The sequence below is a fragment of the Rhea americana genome, unplaced genomic scaffold, assembly GCF_003343005.1.
Source record: "Rhea americana isolate MKP2758 unplaced genomic scaffold, rheAme1 scaffold_313, whole genome shotgun sequence".
NCBI classification, from domain to species: domain Eukaryota; kingdom Metazoa; phylum Chordata; class Aves; order Rheiformes; family Rheidae; genus Rhea; species Rhea americana.
Genome location: NW_028186439.1, coordinates 400,138 through 420,296, shown reverse-complemented (window position 1 = coordinate 420,296; position 20,159 = coordinate 400,138). Strand labels below are relative to the sequence as shown.

The 20,159-nt window shown below is 39.4% G+C and overlaps 2 protein-coding genes across 2 annotated transcripts; one reads left to right on the top strand and one right to left on the bottom strand.

The window, feature by feature from the left end:
- Positions 1-154: 154 nt before the first annotated feature.
- Positions 155-6,335, bottom strand: DTX3L (deltex E3 ubiquitin ligase 3L). Its single transcript, XM_085310190.1, has 5 exons — positions 5,898-6,335; positions 5,572-5,786; positions 2,855-4,396; positions 2,003-2,220; positions 155-1,256 (listed from the first exon to the last, which is right to left on the bottom strand). The coding sequence occupies exons 1-5, from the start codon at positions 6,073-6,075 to the stop codon at positions 1,187-1,189; spliced, it is 2,223 nt and encodes a 740-aa protein (XP_085166316.1). The 5' UTR covers positions 6,076-6,335; the 3' UTR covers positions 155-1,186.
- Positions 6,121-18,879, top strand: PARP9 (poly(ADP-ribose) polymerase family member 9). The gene is made up of 10 exons (XM_085310191.1): positions 6,121-6,242; positions 6,608-6,647; positions 7,515-8,347; positions 9,669-9,896; positions 9,979-10,194; positions 11,342-11,417; positions 13,174-13,548; positions 14,834-14,982; positions 16,585-16,756; positions 17,963-18,879. The coding sequence occupies exons 1-10, from the start codon at positions 6,228-6,230 to the stop codon at positions 18,313-18,315; spliced, it is 2,457 nt and encodes an 818-aa protein (XP_085166317.1). The 5' UTR covers positions 6,121-6,227; the 3' UTR covers positions 18,316-18,879.
- Positions 18,880-20,159: the final 1,280 nt, after the last annotated feature.

Below are 20,159 nucleotides of genomic sequence, written 5' to 3'. Positions count from 1 at the left end.
GTAGCTCACTAGCAATTATCAACTGCATTAAGTCAAAGCTACTCAATTTACAACATCACAATCATAAGGAGCACAGAATAGCAACGAAGTATCTTTGTAATAAAATTTAAAGAATATGTTGAAAGCAATGGGAAAAATATAGTACTATTACATGTGAAGTTGAATTAAGTTTTATTTAAACTTAAATACAATGAAAGGTTCAGAACCACAGCCTCATTATCAGAGATGGTCATAGGCACTGGATACTTTGTTTAATCCAATGAGGCTTTGAGCATCCAGCATTTCTGCAGTTAAAAATCGACCAGCATCTACATATGCTACCTATCATACAACATTCATGCTAATTTCACATTTAAAACTGAAATCGCTAATTACATTTTTCCCCGAAAAGAGGAAAAAAGCAAAAGTTCTTAGCATTACAAAACTGATACTATACCAGCTACATAAGATCAAATATCAAACTATGTATCTTTTTCTCATTTTACTAGTGATAGTGAACTGGGGTTCACCATCTAGTATTGGCTTTTCTTTAATCAAACACTTCAGTTTTTACAGCTGTCATCATGGACAGATCATATAACCATCTGCTGGAAAACGTTTATGTCAATCAGAAATATTTAATTCGATTGGAAAATACCTAATTAGTTTCACATTAAGCAAGTTTAACCTCTTCCCTAAAAAATGGGTAATTTGGCAATTACAATTAAAAATGAGTATTCTAATCTAGAAGTGTTTTGCACCCTCCAAAGAATTTTAGCTAGAAAAATATCTTAGTTTTCCAGGTATCTTCTGCATTTGCAGCCRAAGTTTTTGCTGAATTCAACCCATATTTGTAAAATTTCAATTTCCTTAAATTATATCAATTAGTAATTCAATGCCGATACATGATTGATCATGTAATAATAAAAGAATATCGACAACGATGCTGCACTCAGAAGACCCAAATTCTCTAAGTTACTTATGTAAGAGCATGATTCAAATAAGTAAAAGGTTTTTAAAAAGGACATGTATCTTGTGATCAAAACAAATTTCTTCAGCTGACTCTGAAATTCAAATAGGTATTTCAGTTTTGAGAAAGGAAGTATGGCAGCTGAACAATAACTTCTTTCTTCTTAGTCCTTAAATAGCAGATTAACTGCTGTGTGTTCAGTTATTACACTTGAAGGCAGATAGTTGGTAGGATCCTTTATTCAATACCTCTTGCTTTCAGTTCTGATCGAACCCGTTGCAGATAATCAGGATCAGGATAGCCAAACCTAGGAGAAAAAGAAAATAATTATTTGGGCTACTTCTGCAATAAATTACTTGACGKTTCTACAAAACCTTCTCACACAAATCCCTTAAAACACTTCCAAGATTTATGCACTTACTCCTTACTCTACAAGAGAGGGCAGCCCCTATTTCACRGGTGATAGAAGTGGTATGGAAAGGGTAAAGCTAAAAATTTACAAAAAACAGCTGCTGATTTTGGGTGTCCAAACTGACACTAAGAATCTGATTTTCAGAGATGACCACGGTCTCCCTTGGCAACAGTACAACACCAGGACATCTAACTTTCGAAAAATCAGGCTGGAAATATCTCCAAGTTAGGTAACCRAATGGCTTGAGGGGTAACAGAAGACTAAGCACATCCTCATTTCAACCATCCAGACTGGCTCTGGGAGGCAGGTATCAAGTGCTAAATGTAATACTGCCTTTGCCCTACCTACCACCACTKGTACTGGTGGTGCTAAACCTGCGTGCTATCACCAGAAGCATTCTGGATGYGTGGGGTATCCACTACGCCATAGCCATGCAAAGAGTGCGAAGGTGGACCAAATCTGGATTCACAGAGCATTCCACAATCGCTTTGCTAGTGATAAASCAGGGCACATACTTCAGACTAGCCAATGACTTGCACTGCTGTTCAAAATCTGAAAGCTCAAATGTGGAAAATACTCAGGATAGCCCATCCTGCCACATCTGAATAGCAGTAAAATTACTTAAAGCAAAAACTACTTACTTTGTAGGTCCTCCATGCATTTGTGTTTTATGGTGAATATCATTCCATGTGATGACACCTTTTGCACCAGTAGTACGTGACTGCCCCACTGTGAAAATCAATTTTTGGTCAAAGGCTCTTCTGAGGAGCTGCAGAATTTCTTGTCCTTCCTTATTGTTAGGTAAATACGCTCTTCGAGAGGTTCCACAGAAAGGTTTCCCTGGGTTTGGATGATTGCTCTGTTTTGTAGAAAAAGCAAAAGTGGATGATGTATCATGAATTCTTCAAAAGTGTGAAAAATCACACATCCCAACTTTCGCAGCGTTTTTATCTGTATGTTCATTCCATTCCAAATGCACAAGTGATTCTGAGGTTTTTTTTTTCCTCATTACAGCATTTCTTTCATGTTTACACTTTCTTGTCATCACGCATTCATTGCTACTTTTAAATGTCTTTTTTTCTTCTTTGCTCTCAAACGCRTTTCACCCTATGCCTGACTTTTTCACTGACTACGTTTTCAGGCCTAGTCGTAACTCCAGACACAAACATAAGTTTCTCTTACCTGAAATGCTTACAAATCAGCCTGATACTCAGTTTTGATCAACGGTTCTCAGTACCTAAGAGAATGCCTCAAAGAAGCTTCATTATTACATAAATATATCATGTACACAAAATTATGTAGTTTCATCTCAGCTGTTCTCAATATAAAAATTAAAGACAGGTAACTCAGCCTGATGAATATAAAACGTCAGGCTGAAAAAAGAAATCTCTCTCCAGTGAATACATGAAAATGATGGAAAATACTGAAATTTACATTCAATATTGGTTTTGTCAGGGGAAAAATATCTTTTCTACTTCTTTAAATATACTTACAGTTTGAATACCACTGAATATATCATATGTAATCTCAATAGTACCACATCTGGGATAGCCAGGGAGTTCTGCTGAAATCATTTTAAATGACATTTTTCCTTCTGGTTGATCTCCTTGCACAGGTCCATAGCAGGTATTACAAACAGGACATGCTTTCTTATAAGTCATTGACTGCTGAATGCAACTTTGGCAAAATGCATGTTTGCACTTTGGCAGTACTTGTTTATTGTTAAAGCTATCCTGGCAAATAGGACACACATCTTTTTCCTGTTCTTCATCCTTTGCCTTTGGCTTAGCCTGTTCTTTGGAAGAAAAATTATTCTTTTGCCAACTACTATATTTCATCTCGGACACTCTTGAAGCTTCTTGATAGCAGAGATCAGAAGCCAGTGCTTTTCTGTTTTTAGTTTGTGTAGTGTCTCTGATGTCAAGAAGGTTCATAATGTGCTTTTCAGCAGCACAAAGATGGTCTGGTAAACCACTTAAAACAAATTTGTCTTCCTTCTTCTTAAGCTTTATATGCAGATTTTCCAATTGTTTTCCATCAAGAAGCATATTTAATCTTTTTCTATGATCTTCTGAAAGCTTCCAGCTGATGACTTTTTCTCTTAGCATTGCAGAGGCATTCTGAAATGCATTGATAAAACTTTCAGTAGCGTGTGAAGACATATCAAAAACGTTGATCCTGGGCCTAAATATGATGATCATCTTCTGGCCACATGAACTGTCTTTCTTTTCCACAAGAGTATCAAAATTTTGTTTAATGTCTTCAATTTCTTTGTTTAATATTGCTTCCAACAGTTTAAACTCAGAAGCATCAACTTCAATTCCACACCTGTATTTGTAAAGTCCAGCTGATATATTCATATTATTTTCAGCTTGGCTGTTCTCACTTTCCTTCTCCAGAAATTTTTTGGCAGCCATAATCTCACTTATTGGACCACAGAGCAGCAGTTGGTTCCCTTCCTGTTTGGAGAGAAGATTACTAAACCTAGCATTTAATTTCACTATTGTCTCATTTAACTGGTTATTGTTTGTAAAGGGAATTTTTTCCTGTTTCAGACCGTGTATACTTTTCTGAAAAGTCTCGGTAAAAAACTTTTTGGCTGCCTGTATTGATGTGGGGCTTACATCAGAAGTGAAGCACACTGATGTGTTTCCATTGTCACTCTCTTTACTTTTTATATSTACTCCAAAACGTTCACATAGCTCTTTAATTTGCTCTTTGTAGGCATGACTAAAGTATTCACAGAGATACGATGGAACCTGAAGCACTTCTTCTGTATTCAGACCATTCTCATCTCCCAAATCATTTTTGCTTTCAGAACGTGAAAAATCATGGCCTTGGTCATTGCCTGCAGTGAGACCCTTAAAGTAGTGGTACACTTTTTCAATATCTGCATAGTCTCCTGTCAGTGTCTCAGAGCCATCAATACCAAGATTTCTTTCTCTTCTTAAATTTGGACATATCACGGTAATGTTCTCCCTTTGCTGTTCAGTGAACATACTGGTATTCAAAGTTGCAGATACTGTAAGAAAAATCTGAACAGAAAAGAAGAAGATATCAAAATGTGGTTTTTTTTTCTAAAGCTCTCAGCTCGCTTCTATATTTGAGTAAGAAAAAGCTCTATACTTCTCAGTAGAACCACATTTTGTGTTGATATGATGGAAACATTTGGATACAGTGCTATTTTCTGTATGCAGACTTTATACATATGTTAATAGACTAACGTTCTAAGTCAGCAGTAGGACTGAGATTTGTTAATGTTAACCATGGCAGGAACACAGAAAATAAGAAAGTTTGCTACTTGGTTCAAGACACATTTTTTAAGAGCACGTATATTACATAACTAGAAAGTCTAATATAAGTAAAGAGCTATCTCTACTATCTTCCTTTAAAAAACTTCCCCCAACTCATGCTTCAGTAACTCCGACATCAGGATTAAGGCAGGAAACAGGAGTCTGAAAAATATTAACAAACCGGATCACGCTTCTACTCTGCCTAGAGAGGATAGGAAGATTTGCAGCATAGAAYAGAAATGTCAAATAACAACCATGCTAGTACCTGCTATATCTCAAAAGCAACATCTATGCTACTACGTAAAATAGAGCAAACCCTCCTGGCCCTGATATCATTGTCTTGGTAGAGCCACATCCGTATCACGTAGGCTGGCTCGCCCCGAAAGTTGAGCTTTTCTGCACAACTGCTACTACAGCRTCTGAAATAAGTCTGTTGCGCTACAGCCCCGCGCAGCAGTATTCGTAGAGGGCAGTGAAGAATGTATCAAATGCTGAGGTGAGAGCACTGAGGCTGCCTGAGGGTAAAAAAACCTGTTGAAATGGCATTAGAGGCTATCGTTGTGTGAAAAGGATCAAGTCTCAAACGGTCCTTCTGCCCTCTGGGAGCAGTTCGGGGTGCCTTCAATCACCCCAASCCTGCTGGGGCACTGCTTCGGAGAAGAGCAGCCAGCGCATGCAAACCACGCCGGGGAGCRTGCTGCCTGCTAAGGCAAAGCGCGGATGGCCTGTGCCCCAGCGCTCAGGCCCGCTCCCGGCCCCGTTTTGTTGGCTCAGGTGTCACCAACATGCTTGGCGTGAAATATGGAAGCGCAACAGAAAGCGATGCTGCCCGACCTCTCCCCAGGAGAGGCACGGAGATGCCCCAGCTGTAAGCAGGGCAGGGTGGACGCGGCTTTTCGCTGCTCTTCCTGACGTACCTTTTTGGTGATGTCTTCAGCCGCGGAGCCCCCACAGCCTCCAGCCGCCTGCTGCTTCGCGGGGCTCCGCGGAGGCGGGGAGAAGCGGTGCGGGGAGGCGAGCGCTGGGCGCTGGCTTTCGCTCCAGTCCCCCTCCTCTGCCTCGACGGTTATCTTCAGCATGCTGCCGCCGACTTCCACGGCGTGCTCTGTGCGGGACTCCACTTCCTTCTTGTCTGCAGTAATTTGGGGCAGATGAGCTGACGAAGCCGGGAGGACACCGCGCGGCGGCGGGCCGCAGGGAGCCCGCGGCGGCCATGTCGCGCCCCGCCGCCCCCGCGCCCTACCTTGCTCGTGCTTGAAGTACACGCGGAAGGTGCCGGGCTCGGGGCCCGGCCGCACCTCGCACTCGCCCCCGCCCGACCGCCTCCATGACTGGAAGTATCTCTCGAGCTTGAGGCGCAGCTTCTCGCCGGCGGCGCCGGGAGCGGGGCTGAGCCGCACCAGCAGCGGCGGCGGCGCCATGATGGCGGTCGCGCGGTTTCGCTTTCGTTTCCCGCTCGGCGGCGCGGAGCCGCCACTCCCCGCCCGGCCCCGGCCACGGCCCCGGCCCCGGCCCCGCCGCTGCGCCCGGCGCTGAGGGGAGCCGGCCGCCCCGCGCCGCGCCTCCCCAGGTAATGGGGAACCGCCAGGTCAGCAGAGCGGCCGGGAACGGCGCGGGGCGAGAACGGCGCGGGGGGAGGCCGCGGCCGTTGGGGCAGCGGGGCGCGGGCGCGGCCGCCTGAGGCGAGCTTCGCCCCCGGGCGGACACAGCGCCGCCGGCTCCCGCCGGGCAGAAGCGGCTTTGAAAGCTCCTGCGAGGCCGCCGGCCCCGGGGAGMCGGGGGAGGGTTTGGCGCCCACGTTAGAGGCGGCCCCGCTCCCAACAGCGCTTTAAGCGTTGGGAAAGATCGTGCAATGCGTTGCGCAGGTGGTGCTACCCGTTGTGCTTAGAACAGAGCTGTTCCTGCTGCGCGTCTAGTAACAACACGTACTTTCTCCTCCCYGTTTTACAACAGAGTTCGAGTTTAGAGAGCCCAGAAGGAAGGAGCAATTCAGGTAAGCCCCTTCCTTCAGCCGTCTAGAAATCAGGAATGTGTTCCTTTCTTTAAAATGAAAATTCACTGCAGCTACAAGCAGCAAACTAAAAAACGCTGATATGGGAGATGAACATTTGTGATTGCTTTTGGCCGAATTGGACAAGGTTTGGATCAACGTTACGTGTGATTCATTACTTTAGCATCTCACTTTTAAAAGAAGAGCTCAGAAGTGTTTTGATGAATCACAGTGTATATACTATGAAAGTGGTGTTTCACCTTAGACTCTTTTTACCAGTAGGTAGCGTGCCTCAGGTGAGAAGTTTAATAAAATCATACAAATTGATATATATTAATTAACATGGTATTTACTATATTTAGTTCTGTTCAAATCTGTTGGCAAAGGACAGCTGATTGTTGCTCAGAGTGCAGATAGGCTAAGCTGGCAGAGCGCAGCTGAGCTTTCCATTCTCCTGAAGTTCATGTTGAGGTGATGAAGAGGATGAGATCTTGAGGAAGGACGGGGTAAGGGAGCCACTAGATAGGGAAGTTGATTTGGACAGAATTGAATCAGATTTGGGACAAGAATTCCTCTAGGAAAATAAGGGAATTGGCATCCATCGGGAACAAGCATAGATGTATTTGCTTTAGGGGAGGGATCACGCTAACTCCTCACAGTCTATGTATTGTTGCTCTTAAGGCTTTGTTTTCTTTGCTTTATTGGTGCTTTTTAAGCTTCTGAAGAAGACAGATCAGGCTATGCCAAAAAATACTAGAAAGTAATGACAGTAAGATAAGTAAAATTGAGAGCTCTAAAACACGCTTCTGTATTAAGAAATGTATTGATGGTGGTTTCCTGGATTTCCTTTTATGTTATTTTATATCCTAGGGTCAAGCATGGTAGTGGATGAGGAAAGCTTGATGGTCCCCATCAATAAAGATGCTTATGAAGTTCTTAAGAAAAGAGAGTCCTGTCTAAATAATCTTGTTTACAAGAAGTTTGCTTGTACATTGGCCTTCAAAAGTATAACCGCTCCTGTTGAAGTATACAGGAAAGAACTAAAGCATGGGATTCACGTATCTGTTTGCAAAGATGATCTTGCACTACATGAGGCTGATGCTTTGGTGAATGCAGCCAATGAATATCTATATCATGCAGGAGGACTTGCTTTTGCCCTTTTGAATGCTGGAGGGCCAGAAATAAAAGAACAAAGCAATTTTTACATTCAGAAATATGGAAATCTCTCAGCTGGTCAAATAGCTGTGACCAGTGGTGGAAAGCTTCCTTGTAAGAAAATTATCCATGCAGTTGGTCCAAAATGGTCCATCTCCAAAAAAGAAAGATGTTGTAACCTACTTGAGACAGCCATTGTGAATGTTCTGAAGTATGTTAGTACTCCAGAAAATAATATAAAGTCTGTGGCTATCCCAGCAGTGAGTTCTGGTGTTTTTGGCTTCCCACTCAGTTTGTGTGCTCAAGTGATTATAATGGCAATAAGGGAATTTGTTGAGACAAGTCTACCAAGCTGTCTCAAGGAGATCCGTCTGGTGAACATTTGTGAGCCTACAGTTGCAGAAATGAAAAAAGCTTGTGAAAAGTTGCTAGGTGAACCCAGTTTGAGTCAGGAAAATCTATCAGCTCATCAAAGCCAGTCTACACATTTCTCCAGAGTTGGAGGTATTCGTTTGCGTATCATCAGAGGACTTATTGAAGAGCAGAAGGTAAGTCTGTCCTGTAGTATGTTGAACATAGAGTTGCAACAGGTCTCTACTGGAGTGGAGCCTAGGTTTTCAGAACATGTGTTGTTTTGGTCCACTGAATAGTTACCAAACAAATAGTCGATAAATTGTATTTGCATGGCTTAGTTTTTAAAAAGGTTATTGAATGTTAGTTTTTTTTTTTTTGTATACACACTACTATGGGATAACAGGAAGCAGCTAAAAGTTTGATGATTAATTATAATATATTCCAATGCTAATGTTTATCTTTGTTATCAGTATTATAAAAGTCCCTATTTTTATTATGCATTCCTTTGAAATCTACTTTTATTTTTTGCCAAGCCTTTTTTCTTACAATTTGAGAAATGTTCTCATTACTACTGAAATTATTTGCCAAACACTTAAATGGCTGAAAATATATTACACAAACAATGTGCATTTTTATCTTTAAGCAGTGCATCATTTGAATTGAACTATTTAATCTTTTAGCTGATGCAATTTTTTAATCTGATGCAAAATATGTGGGCTTAGTCATGAGTAATCCAATAGAGTTGTTAGACTGGAAGCTAAATCACAAGAATGGCACTTGCTTTTAGCAAATACAAAGTTTCAAACCCTTACAGCGCTGAAAGATGCTATATGTCTTCAAGGCTATTAGGAGAATGCACACCAGTCTTGTACCTTTAGGCACTCTTGAACAGTTAAGGTTAGAATGATTACTACTGTCATCAACATTCTGTAAACAAGCTTTTTATTTTTTTTTTATTTTATTTTTTTTTGCATTTTATATATTTGATTTAAAATATGTGAGGCCTAGTGAGTGCACTAAGGGGATCCATGGTCTTCACTGGGTAGTGGAAGCAACCATAGCTTTTTAGTTCCTCTGTGTGCACTGACCTCTTAATTTTGGATATCGGTATATACTACCCTAATGCTGGGAGCATCTATGGGTAGATCCCATCTATGATGGGATAACAGATGCAGCCCTACATGCTGATAACTAGCTGCAGAATTGCATTTGTTGAGGTGCGTAGGTGTCACGTCTGCATCTGTGATAATACTATTGAATATGCTCTGATGACTGAAACAGGTCTTATGCATATTACTATCTTCTGAAAAAGCATATTAATTTACTGCCACTAGGTGTATCTTTGCTGTATTCCAGCACTGTCCTTAGTAGTAGTGAGAGCCTTTCAAACAATTCATCTGCCGCAATCAGGATTTTTCACAGGGAATTGTTCCTAGAGGGAATGCTCTTTGTAATAGCAAAGCTTGCAAATAGTAAATTTGGAATGTACTGAAACTTTGTATTCTTTTCTTCCAGACTACAGCTATTGTTAATTCTATGTATGCGGATAGCAATTTTCCCCATGTTTCAAAAGGAATTCTGGAAAAAGGAGGTCCAGCTCTTCTTGGTGAATTTAAGTCTCATCTTTCTGAATATCCTTCATTTTATAAGGAGCTCATAAAAACACATGGGTATAGTCTGCCCTGCAAGTCAGTACTGCATGTTGTATGGCCGGCATACTACCACAAGGTGTTACTTTGTGAGGTGATCATGAGTTAGATTGGATTTTCATTGGTGATTTTCATGTTGAGTGATGTTCTTACTAAAACACTTTTTTTTCCTGCAGGAACTAAAAGCTGCAGTGACAAGATGCCTGGATGATGTTCAGAATCAGGAGTCTCCTTCAATTTCTTTCCCAGCACAGGGGACTTGGTCTTCGCTGCCTGTGGATATAGTGGCAGAGGTCATGATTGAAGAGGTTCTTAATTTTGCCATGGAACATCCTGAGAAGCAGATAGATGTACAATTTGTGATCCACCCAGATGACTATGATACCTATCAGGTAACATGTTTGGTGTTAACCACCAATAAGGAGAACCCAAAACAACTGTAAAAAAATTCTCATATATGGCAGCAAATTAATATACTCTGAATTCTGTGCTGTTTATAACACTTTTGTGAGTTTTTTTTTTCTTTCACAGGTATTATTTGCCTTTACAAATCTCTGTTGTCTCTTTGCTAATCTAAAAGTCTTCACACTGTAGTCTGATAGCAAGGCTATTGCTTAGAGAAAGCTCTGAAATTCTCATGACTGTCAGGGATCTTGTAACAAAGACTGCATCTATTCTTCGTTTATTAGGGAAAGAGCCTATTCTTCAATAGGAAATGTCTTTAACTAATTTCTTCGAATGAAGTATCCCAGGCCAAAACGCTGACATCATAGTATATGACCCAACACAAAAGAAGGGCTGCAACTTGCAAATAAACAGTAGTTTCTGTGGCTAATTTCAGCTGCAGTCTGCCATTTCCACATTTGGAGTGTTTGGCCTAGCTGATTAATATGCAACTATCTTAGATCACCATCTAGTATAAAAGTACAGTTTGCTCTTGTTCCTATTTTAAATCCAACCATGCATTTTTTTCAACAGGTGCTATATACTGAAACAGTCCCATAAACTAAAGAAAGCTGTATGATAGCTGTGTGATCATYAGGGCACAGCAGAAAGCCTTTCTGCCGTGTAGGAAAGGCAAGAGGAATTTTGCCAGAAGCCAAATCCAGAGCCTAGTGGTGTAGTGCTTCTTAGACTTTCAACGTGAGACTATGAAGAGGTGGTTTGGGGTAAAGATAGGGGGATAGTCAGGGGCTTGGATGTGATTAAAGATTAATGAGCACTCAACCACAAGTAGAGGGCACCTTCATCTGCTGTAGTGCAGTGGGTTTCTCAYATGCCACCACCAAAGAGAGTTGGTAAAGTTGTCGTTCACTATGTAACGTGTTTTAACTTAGAAGAATTAGAAGGACAGGTATGCGTTTGATCTCGTCAGGARTAACATCTTGGGAAAAGCTGACTGMATGTGAGCTGGTAACATCGTTTCAGAATTTGTTGTATGTAATTACGACTATAAACTGCTTAGCTAATAGAACTTTGGGACAAATTGCGTGTTTGATAATAGAGGTTGCGAACTTCCCTAAACTCTCTTCTTTCAAGATTTTTCAGAGAAAACTTTTTTCAGCATCAAGCAAACTGGAAAAAAAGCAACACTACAACAGAAGTGCTTGTTTGAGTAAGTAACAAACAGAAGGAACATTTTAACTACATCATGTTTGAGAATCTAAAATCCATTTCTGTAAAAAGTACCTACTACCTGCATGTATCTTGTGGGCAAAGGAGAAAGCAAAAACATATGAGAGCTTTGCATTTTGATAATTTTAGTGTTTGGTAGAGTGGTTGCTAAGAGATGAAACGGTCAAGAGGAGTTCTGATGCAGCTGGGAAAAGGTGTAACATTTCCCCTGAAATTATATTTTGTAAAAGTTATTTTAAAAGTTACTAGCGCTAATAATATTGTTTATTGCTTAGTTTCCTTTTACTGTTACCAGGTTACTATATAAATGATCTGAAATCGCTGAATTAACTCCTGAAACTGTTGTATTTTGTCTTTGGAAGTTGGATCAAAAATGGGAGATGAATAAGTTCWAAATGATATTTTCTTAAAATTGAATACATGTTGGAGGATTCTAGCTGTGTTACCTATGCATTTGCTTCTAATTAGTCACGTTTCAGTCAGTTTCCACCATTTCAGGAATCAATGCATATCAATAAAATTAGATCAATGGTTGTTTCAAACCCAAGTTAGATAAAAATGCATAGCTATCTACTATCAACATGAAATTGCATTTTTAAGTAATTTCTACTTCTTCCACACATTCCTGCTCTGACAGAGTCTGACATGTGGGCAAGGTTAGGTCAGCTTCTTCTCTCCTTCCACCTTTCCAAGCATTCACCTTGGAGGACTTTCATGTCCTGGATACTTTAAAGTAGTAGTGATCATCRGGTCTGTTGAATCTGATTATGCCTTATGTGTCTGAGTAGGACTTGTACACTATACATACATACACTTCTTTGCCAATCCCCTTGTTTTGGGGTACTAGTATTAGAARCCATTTGTTTTTAAAGCTTTTTCAGATACTCATATTTTTCCTGGCTTAATTATTAAAAATATAATGAAACTCAGGCTAGCCCTTCCTGACTACGTTCACAACTGTATTCTGCAGCTTTGTCACACTGAGCAAGTATAATAAAACTGGTATCACTGAGAAGCAAGGCCTTTGCCTTATCACTTCTGTTTTTCTATTACAGTTCTGTTCAGCTTTTGGTTAGGACATTGCTGGCAGGTCCTAGAGTTGAAGAGAATCATGACTAAGGCAATGAGCAAATCTTCAGTTCAGGGAAGTGAAGACATTGTTCTAAGATCATGTTCCCTTAGCCCTTTCACAGAAACCAGAGATATTTACATATAGTTTCCTGGGTATAAGTCAACGATATGCCAGGTCTCTGCAAAGAACTTGGGAATCGTAGCTGAAGATACCTATCTCAGGAAAAGTTTGAACAGAGAAAAGGAGTTGTTGCTTGAAATATTTAAATGAAATATTTATTATTTGCACTGATTTATTTCCTTCTTAGGAAAAGTTCACAAATCTAAAATAGCACCAGGTAATTTTTCCCAAACAAAATTTCAAAAGGGTATACTGTTGAATGGAATTGGGCTCTCCCTTTGGAGATTTTCAAAAGTAAAAATGATAGTCAGTATGTAATTGTTATCAGAATTCATTTAGAGGATGGCAAATGAATTCTGCATGTTTGGGATTGTTTTTTGTTTAGAAATTTTACCTCCTGGTGTCTAACCTCCGCTTTGAGCAAACCAGAAGAACAGAAAGCTTCTGACACTGCACGGTCTTGGATTACGTATAGAAATTTGTGACAGCACCTAAAAGCTTTCTACTCTTYCACTGATCTTACATAAAACAATCTTTCTTCCAGGTATAGAATCAGGCAGACAAAGTGGAAGAGAAAATGCAAACAGTAAAACAGCTATTGAACTTAAGGGGAACACCCTTGCAGCATTGGAAGCAGCAAAACTGTGGATCCAAAACATGCTAAAAACTCGTGAAAATCACTATGCCACTATTGAAAACAACTACATTTTTAACCTTGGTAAAAAAGAGTTTGCAGAACTAGCTGCAGAGCAGCATTCTAGTGTGCRTATATCAGAAGAAGTGAGAGATGGTAAAGCAAGGCTAGAGTTTCATGGCCCCCCTGATGCTGTCATTGATGCAGTGCTTGCAACAGAAAAATTACTCCTTTGTATGCAAGAGAAGACTACAGCCAAACAGGAGGAACTGCTGCATTCTTTAGGTATGTAAAATAAATAAGAGAGTACGTTGGCATAAATAAGTATGAAGCAACGTAGATCTGTGTATTGCCAATAGTGGACAGACATGTACAACAGTTCACATGTGCAGTATATGACTAAAATTACTGAGGTTACTGTATTTTTATTGTGTGAGCCCCTGGAAGACCATGTGTTATCTTACTGACTTCAGCTACTCACTTGGCAGTAGTCCCAGCGGGTCACAGCTCATASCTGGGCTGGCTGGCATTGTACATCCAGCTCTAATCCTGGCTTCCTCCAGGACAGGTTAACTTTAAAGTCTGACTACAGGACACTTAGGAAACTTGCACTTAATTAACCCATACCTATGCAGAACACTTTTTTTTTTCTTTAGCCACGAGCTGTAGCTCTGTTGGAGAACCCAGCAGTGGACTTGTTCTGCAGGATTTCTGACTTTTATTGAGAGCTGATAGAATTAGTGGGTTTACAAAAAACTGAGCAATCCATTTTTCCTAGTGTTTGTATAGCTGTTTAGGATAGATTCCACCATATAAAAGGTAGCTAATGGAGAGATGTTTTGGAGATGACAAATTGCTTTTCTTTTATTCCCCCTTTCTCGTGTTTCTTCAATAACTACAGAAATAATATTATGAGCAAAGTTCTCGGCAAACTGAATTGGTTTAAGTATTTCTACACCTGGACAGAGTTTTTTTTTTTTTTTTTTTTTTTGCAAAATGTCCTTTAGAGATTACAGAAAACAACTGTTAAGACTAAGTAGGGATTTTCTGGTGCTTTTTTTTTTTTTTTTTTTTTTTTTTTTTTTTTTTCTAGTTTAGGTGTACTAACAGCAATTGGAATAGGAAGAATTTTTCCTTTTTCTTGAATAGGACTTTTTGCCCTGCTTTGCCCTCTGGATAAGTCCCAAAGCATTCTTGATAAATGCTGATGTTTGTATTTTTGTTTAAAAAAAMCAAAAAMCAAAAAACCCAAAAAAGCCACAACACTTTAGCCATAAGCACATCAGTGACTTACAGGAGGTATATAGCTCTTAAAACAAACACACACACACCCCAGATAGATACCAAGTCTTCTCAGTGTTAGCCTTTGGCACCACTGTGCTCTTAAAAAGTCCCTGTGATGGGTGTTGAGCAAGATGATAACCTGAATTTTTTTGTCTTAGCCTCAGGAAAGCATTAAATATTGTTTCTTCTTAACTAAGCCACCAAAATAAAGTACTGGATCCCTTCTCTTTGCCTTTACTCCAGGTATTATTAGATATAAAACATTTACTCCCTTATTTGTATTCAGGCCAGCCGGAAGCAGCTCAGCTTTCAGAAGGGCAACTTAACATGGCCAAGAATACTAAATGCTTCCAGATTTCACTGGTGGAATCAGACAGTCTGGAATTCAAGAACAGAAAAACACAGTTTGAAAAAGCTGGGCTGCTTCTTCTCAAGGTAAAGAGGGTATTCATGGCAAAATTAAAATCTCAGCTGATAAAATACATTTGAACTAACAGCGTTTAACATACTTAAACTCGGATGAACTATTTTGGTACATTGCTTTAAAGATTAAGATCACATTAGTCTAAGCCTTAAAACAGATCCAATAAAAAGCCTTAGTATTTTTACCATATAGCAAATACTGAAAAAGTATGCTTAAATTCTCATAAATATTTTAAAATATTTAGTCTTTTACCTTGTGCCTCAAATKTTCCATTAAAGGACTTTAAAGAAATATGAAATTCAGGTATTAAAATGAGTAATATATTCTAGGATATGTTAAAAGTCTCTTCTTCTGAGCATAACACCAAAAACTAGCAACTGAATTTGTCAGAGTTGTAATTTGATTACTAGCAATTTGGTAGTTGAGCACTTCTCTGGAAATTTCTGCTGTATTGTCTGGGAGGAACTTGAGTTTGTGCCACACAGCAAGATATTAGAGTCTCTAAATACAGGGATTTGTGTGTCTAATAATAATAGCAGGTACCTAGAAACCAGACTGCCACGTCCCTGTTAAGCTACTGCATGACCTCAGCCACTTATGTTAAGGCCTCTGTGTTTTTGTTGACAGTTTAAAGAGACTTGACCATTTCACTTAGAGCCAAAGACAGAAAGGATATATAAATGGTGTATGTAAATGTGTATAGTATACAGATGGACACTGCTACATACCCTTTCATATGAAAAAAATCAGTATTTCAATTAAAATATTAGAAGATATGAACCAGATGAAAGGAACTGATTAGTTCTAGAGATCAAAAATATATTACTTAATGAATTTTTCAAATCTCAACCCAAAAGCTACACCAAAATTTAAAACAGTAGTGCACTGAAACCAGTTACAGCTCAGTTAAATGATTTTTAATGGAGCAGAAGTTCGAGTTCAGTCATGCATTTGCACTTGCTACCTTTTAGCTGAGTGGTCAGGAAGAGTCTGGCATTAAGCAGGCTGTTGCAGAAGAGGCCTTGCAGGCCCTTCGTGTTGGCTATTGCCATAGGCTTGTGACTGGCCCAGTGGTTAGGTCTGGTGTGCCAGTGAGATCTGCAGGGGCTGAACTTCCCCAAAGGTCCCAGTTGTGTTACTGCTTGAAAGGGCCTGTGAGGCAAAAGCTAACGTAGAGGCTTTCTCATCTGTAGACCTCTTCACCTGAGAGCCCTGTTTATGTCAGCGCAAAAGCTGTGATCAGTGAGAGCCRAGGTTCTCCATGTCTTACACAACACCTGCAGTTCTTTGCAAGATTAGGCTGTGAGGACGACACAGCTTATTTTCATTTATGGTTGATACCTAACCTATTTAGCACAGTTCAGCTACTGAAAACCAGTACAGCAAGATACATTCTCACCAGTTTCAGTAAGAAGCATGGGACAGTGGCATGGTTCTTTTCCTCCTGACCAGCTATACATGTCAGCTGCATTATTGACTGCACAGCTGGTAAGGTGCATAAACTAAGTCAAGGGTTGTTACTTTGAAAAATATAGCCTGAACAAGGGCATTAATTCATTTTACTGATAGTGGTCTCTTCCTGTTTGCTTACATTACGCTGCTATTTGTTACAGATGGAAGAAATACATAACCCTCTTTTATCTGCTGCATTCCAACAAATGAAAAAAAGAATAAAAGAAAAACAAGCTACCTCAAAAATACACAAGTTGTACCAGCGTGTTTCTGCTCAATTCTGTGGCTTGATATGTCGAACTGGATTTCACAGAATGTACTTACCACCAACAGGTAGTTACTTGCTTTTGTATCTTTTAATCAGAATTAAGTGACTTCAACAACTGAAGTTAAAGTTCAAAAAAAATGACATTCCTATACAAGAACTGGTTCTTACCAGTATTTAGAGTCATATGAGCTTAATCTTTTCCTGTAATGAGATTTTACTATTTTTCCTTCCTAATACTGTAAACTCAGGTAAGACTCTGGGAAGACAAGCCTGGATTCTAGTCTAGCCTAGCCACTGTTGACAGAATTGTTAATACACATGTAATGCCATCTCTGAGCCTTTATTTTGTTATGTTACTCTTGGAACAAGAAGCCCTTATTTACTTGTTGTAAACATGCATTTAGCAGCTTAATCCTTTAAAACTTTTACAAAGCAATCACTGAATAATAGAGGCTGGAAGGTACCTCTGAAGGTCATCTAGTCCAACCCTCTGCTCAAAACTACAATGAGATAAAGTAAGTAATTTGAATAAGCAGAGTGTCACTCAGACAGAATACATTTAGGAAGAAAGTAAACAAAAACACTCAAACAGAAACCTTCTTGTTATCATTTTTACACAATGTTGTGATAGATAATGTTCAAGAGGTTTTCACAGCTGGAAAGAATAAGCATTCACCTCCTTATCAGTAACGCAGCAGTACGCGAGGTATTTTGCTAGTCAAATGTGGAATTAGGATTTCAGGCAATAAACTTTTCAGGAAACACATTTGCTACATGACATACTTTCACAGCAATGAACACTATGACTATGTTTCTTTACAGTTCTTCCACACAATACTGCAACAGCTTTTTAACGTAATATTCTCCTTATAAATCTCAAGCGCCCTCCCTCCCCACCCCCCAGCTTATATTATTAAAACCTTACCTTCTTTGGTGCTTATCAGAGTGCCTAGCTCACAGTGACAATGACAAGTGTTTAGATGATGTTTCTATCATTGGAATAATAGTTAAATCAGAACGGCCATCATCTGTCATTGCTCATGACTTCAGTGAGAGTTCAACAGTAGTACTGGAGGAAAGGCTATGGACATTTACACTTTAACAGTGTAAAGCTTCAGCAGACACTTAATGCAAACTTATTTCTAAGAGGGTGGAACACACTGAACAGTAACGTACTGGATTCAATAAATATTGAATCAGGAAGCAAACTTTTACTACCGTGATTCTAAAAGAACAAATTCTTAAAGACAATTTTTCTTTCTTTTTTTCAGAACAAAAATATGGAGCTGGCATCTACTTTAGGAGGAACCCAAAAAGCCTAATCGAGAGTAAAGAGAAATGGGAAACAGATTCTATAATGTGTGTGTTTGAGGCTCAAGTATTAACAGGCTTATACACTAAAGGTAAACAGTCTTATATTATGCCACCAGTAGTGGAGGGAGATGCCACTGAAGTATGTGACAGTTTAGTAGATGATGTAAACAATCCTGACATCTTTGTAATTTTCAACACTATTCAGGCCCTTCCACAGTATTTGTTGACCTGTTCCCAGATTCAGGAGGAAAGGTCTGGGCCCTCTAAGGGAACAAGCAGCACACTGCATGATAATTATTCAGAACTATAGCTATGTGGAGATCACCTCAAAACGAAGTCTAATACTGGGATTCTAAGAGGATGCTTTTAAAATAACATGGTTTAATCAAAGTGCCTTGTGACATCTCTGAAACATCCAAGAATAACTATACGTTGATACCTTAAGGAGTTTAAATTGAAGTCATCTATGAATAGAGATGGAAAGTATCACAACACTCAGTTTAACATCTATACATTATTTAAACAATGGTCATTCAGTTTGTCTTAAAGTATCTTAGCATGTGACTATATACTTGACACTTGTGTAAACTTTCATTGATTATGCTTTCTTAATCTGAGACAATGCATACATTACTGAAGCAAGAGAAATCTAGGTTGTGCCTTTAATTCTTAAATTTTGTTTTGACTTAAGTAGGTGAACGTCATGTGAATATGGTTTTCCACCTAGGAATCTGCTACTAAATTCACATGGTTATGATAAATGAAGCAATATTTCATGATTTCTAACAGTTGTTGCTATTAAAAWTTTTATTGGTTACATGTGATTCCAAGTATTGTAGATTACATGTATTCAAAATAAAAAAGTATAACAACATCAGCCGATCAGTTATTTTTTCCTTCAGTATTAAGAATGTAAGTTGGACTGTATTCAAGCCTCAGACTTCTCAGTAATGTTCAATCTGTTTGAAAGGCTACAAAAACAGAAGTGGTTCAAGCTGTAGCTCGAAATGGCTATTCTATTGGCAAAAGCAGAATACCTGATTTCAGAGATTCCAGAAACAACTTTTAGGTTTTTTAACTGTTCCTATGCTACTTCTCTAGTAACCTGAAGAGGTTCAACAGAAAAGGGTAAGAAATATTAATGATTTAAAGAGGGGTTCAATGCAGCTCTCAGGTACTTTCAAGATTAGCTGTAGTAAGCCCTGAAACTTTCTGCAGCTGTCTCTTGCAGGATTTAAGACAGACACCGCTGCCCAAAACTAAAAGTTACCACCCAGTTACCCAATCTGAAGCATTTAAGAACACCAGATACAGCCAAAAACTACACTCGACAGCTTAGAATAATGCTGTAAATACAGAAATAAGGGCTTGTGTATTAATATCAGCTCTGCTTCTAGACTGAAAGGTCACTGTAATTGTCTGGAGAGAGGAAATGAAGGGCTGCATAAAACTATTAAAAGCCAAGGAAGATTGTCATATGAAGAACCCTTCAGCCATATATGTAAAGCACTATGCTAATGAGAGTAGTCTGAATGCTAAATATAATCAGAGGCTAATGAAACTTTTCAAGAAGCACCTCTGTTAGTAAGTTCCCAACACATTTGTACTGCATCTCCAACTCCCCAGATAGAGGGGCTTAGTGCTAGGGACAGATCCAAGACCAAAAAGAAATTCAGTTATAAAAGCATAATTCAGAACTGCAAGGGGGAGTGCCAGAGGAGAACTTCGAGAACCACTGGAAGAAAAACCTTTAAATGAATATATTCATGTTTTGTGGGTTTTTTTCCACCCTCATTTTAAAGACTAGCTACGTCTGCACTGTTTCTAAAGGATAGCTTCTGCAGTATGTGGGCCTAGTGTGCTCTAATGGTCATCTCCATTGCTGTCTTACAGACAAATTGTGATTACCTGTTGCACACTGGTGTCAGATGGGCAGAAATCCCTTGTGAGCTTTAAGAATCACCTGAAATGTATACAAGCCTTGGCTCTAACAGAAATCCTAGGGCTGCTTTTAGACAGTTCCCTGGAAGCTTGAAAACACAATTATTCTATTCCTGTTTTAGCTTTTCCATTCAAGCAGTATATGCTTACCATCCATTCCTGTCCTGTTTTTTCCTCACATTTTGTTATTCACACATTACTGCCAAGAAGCCA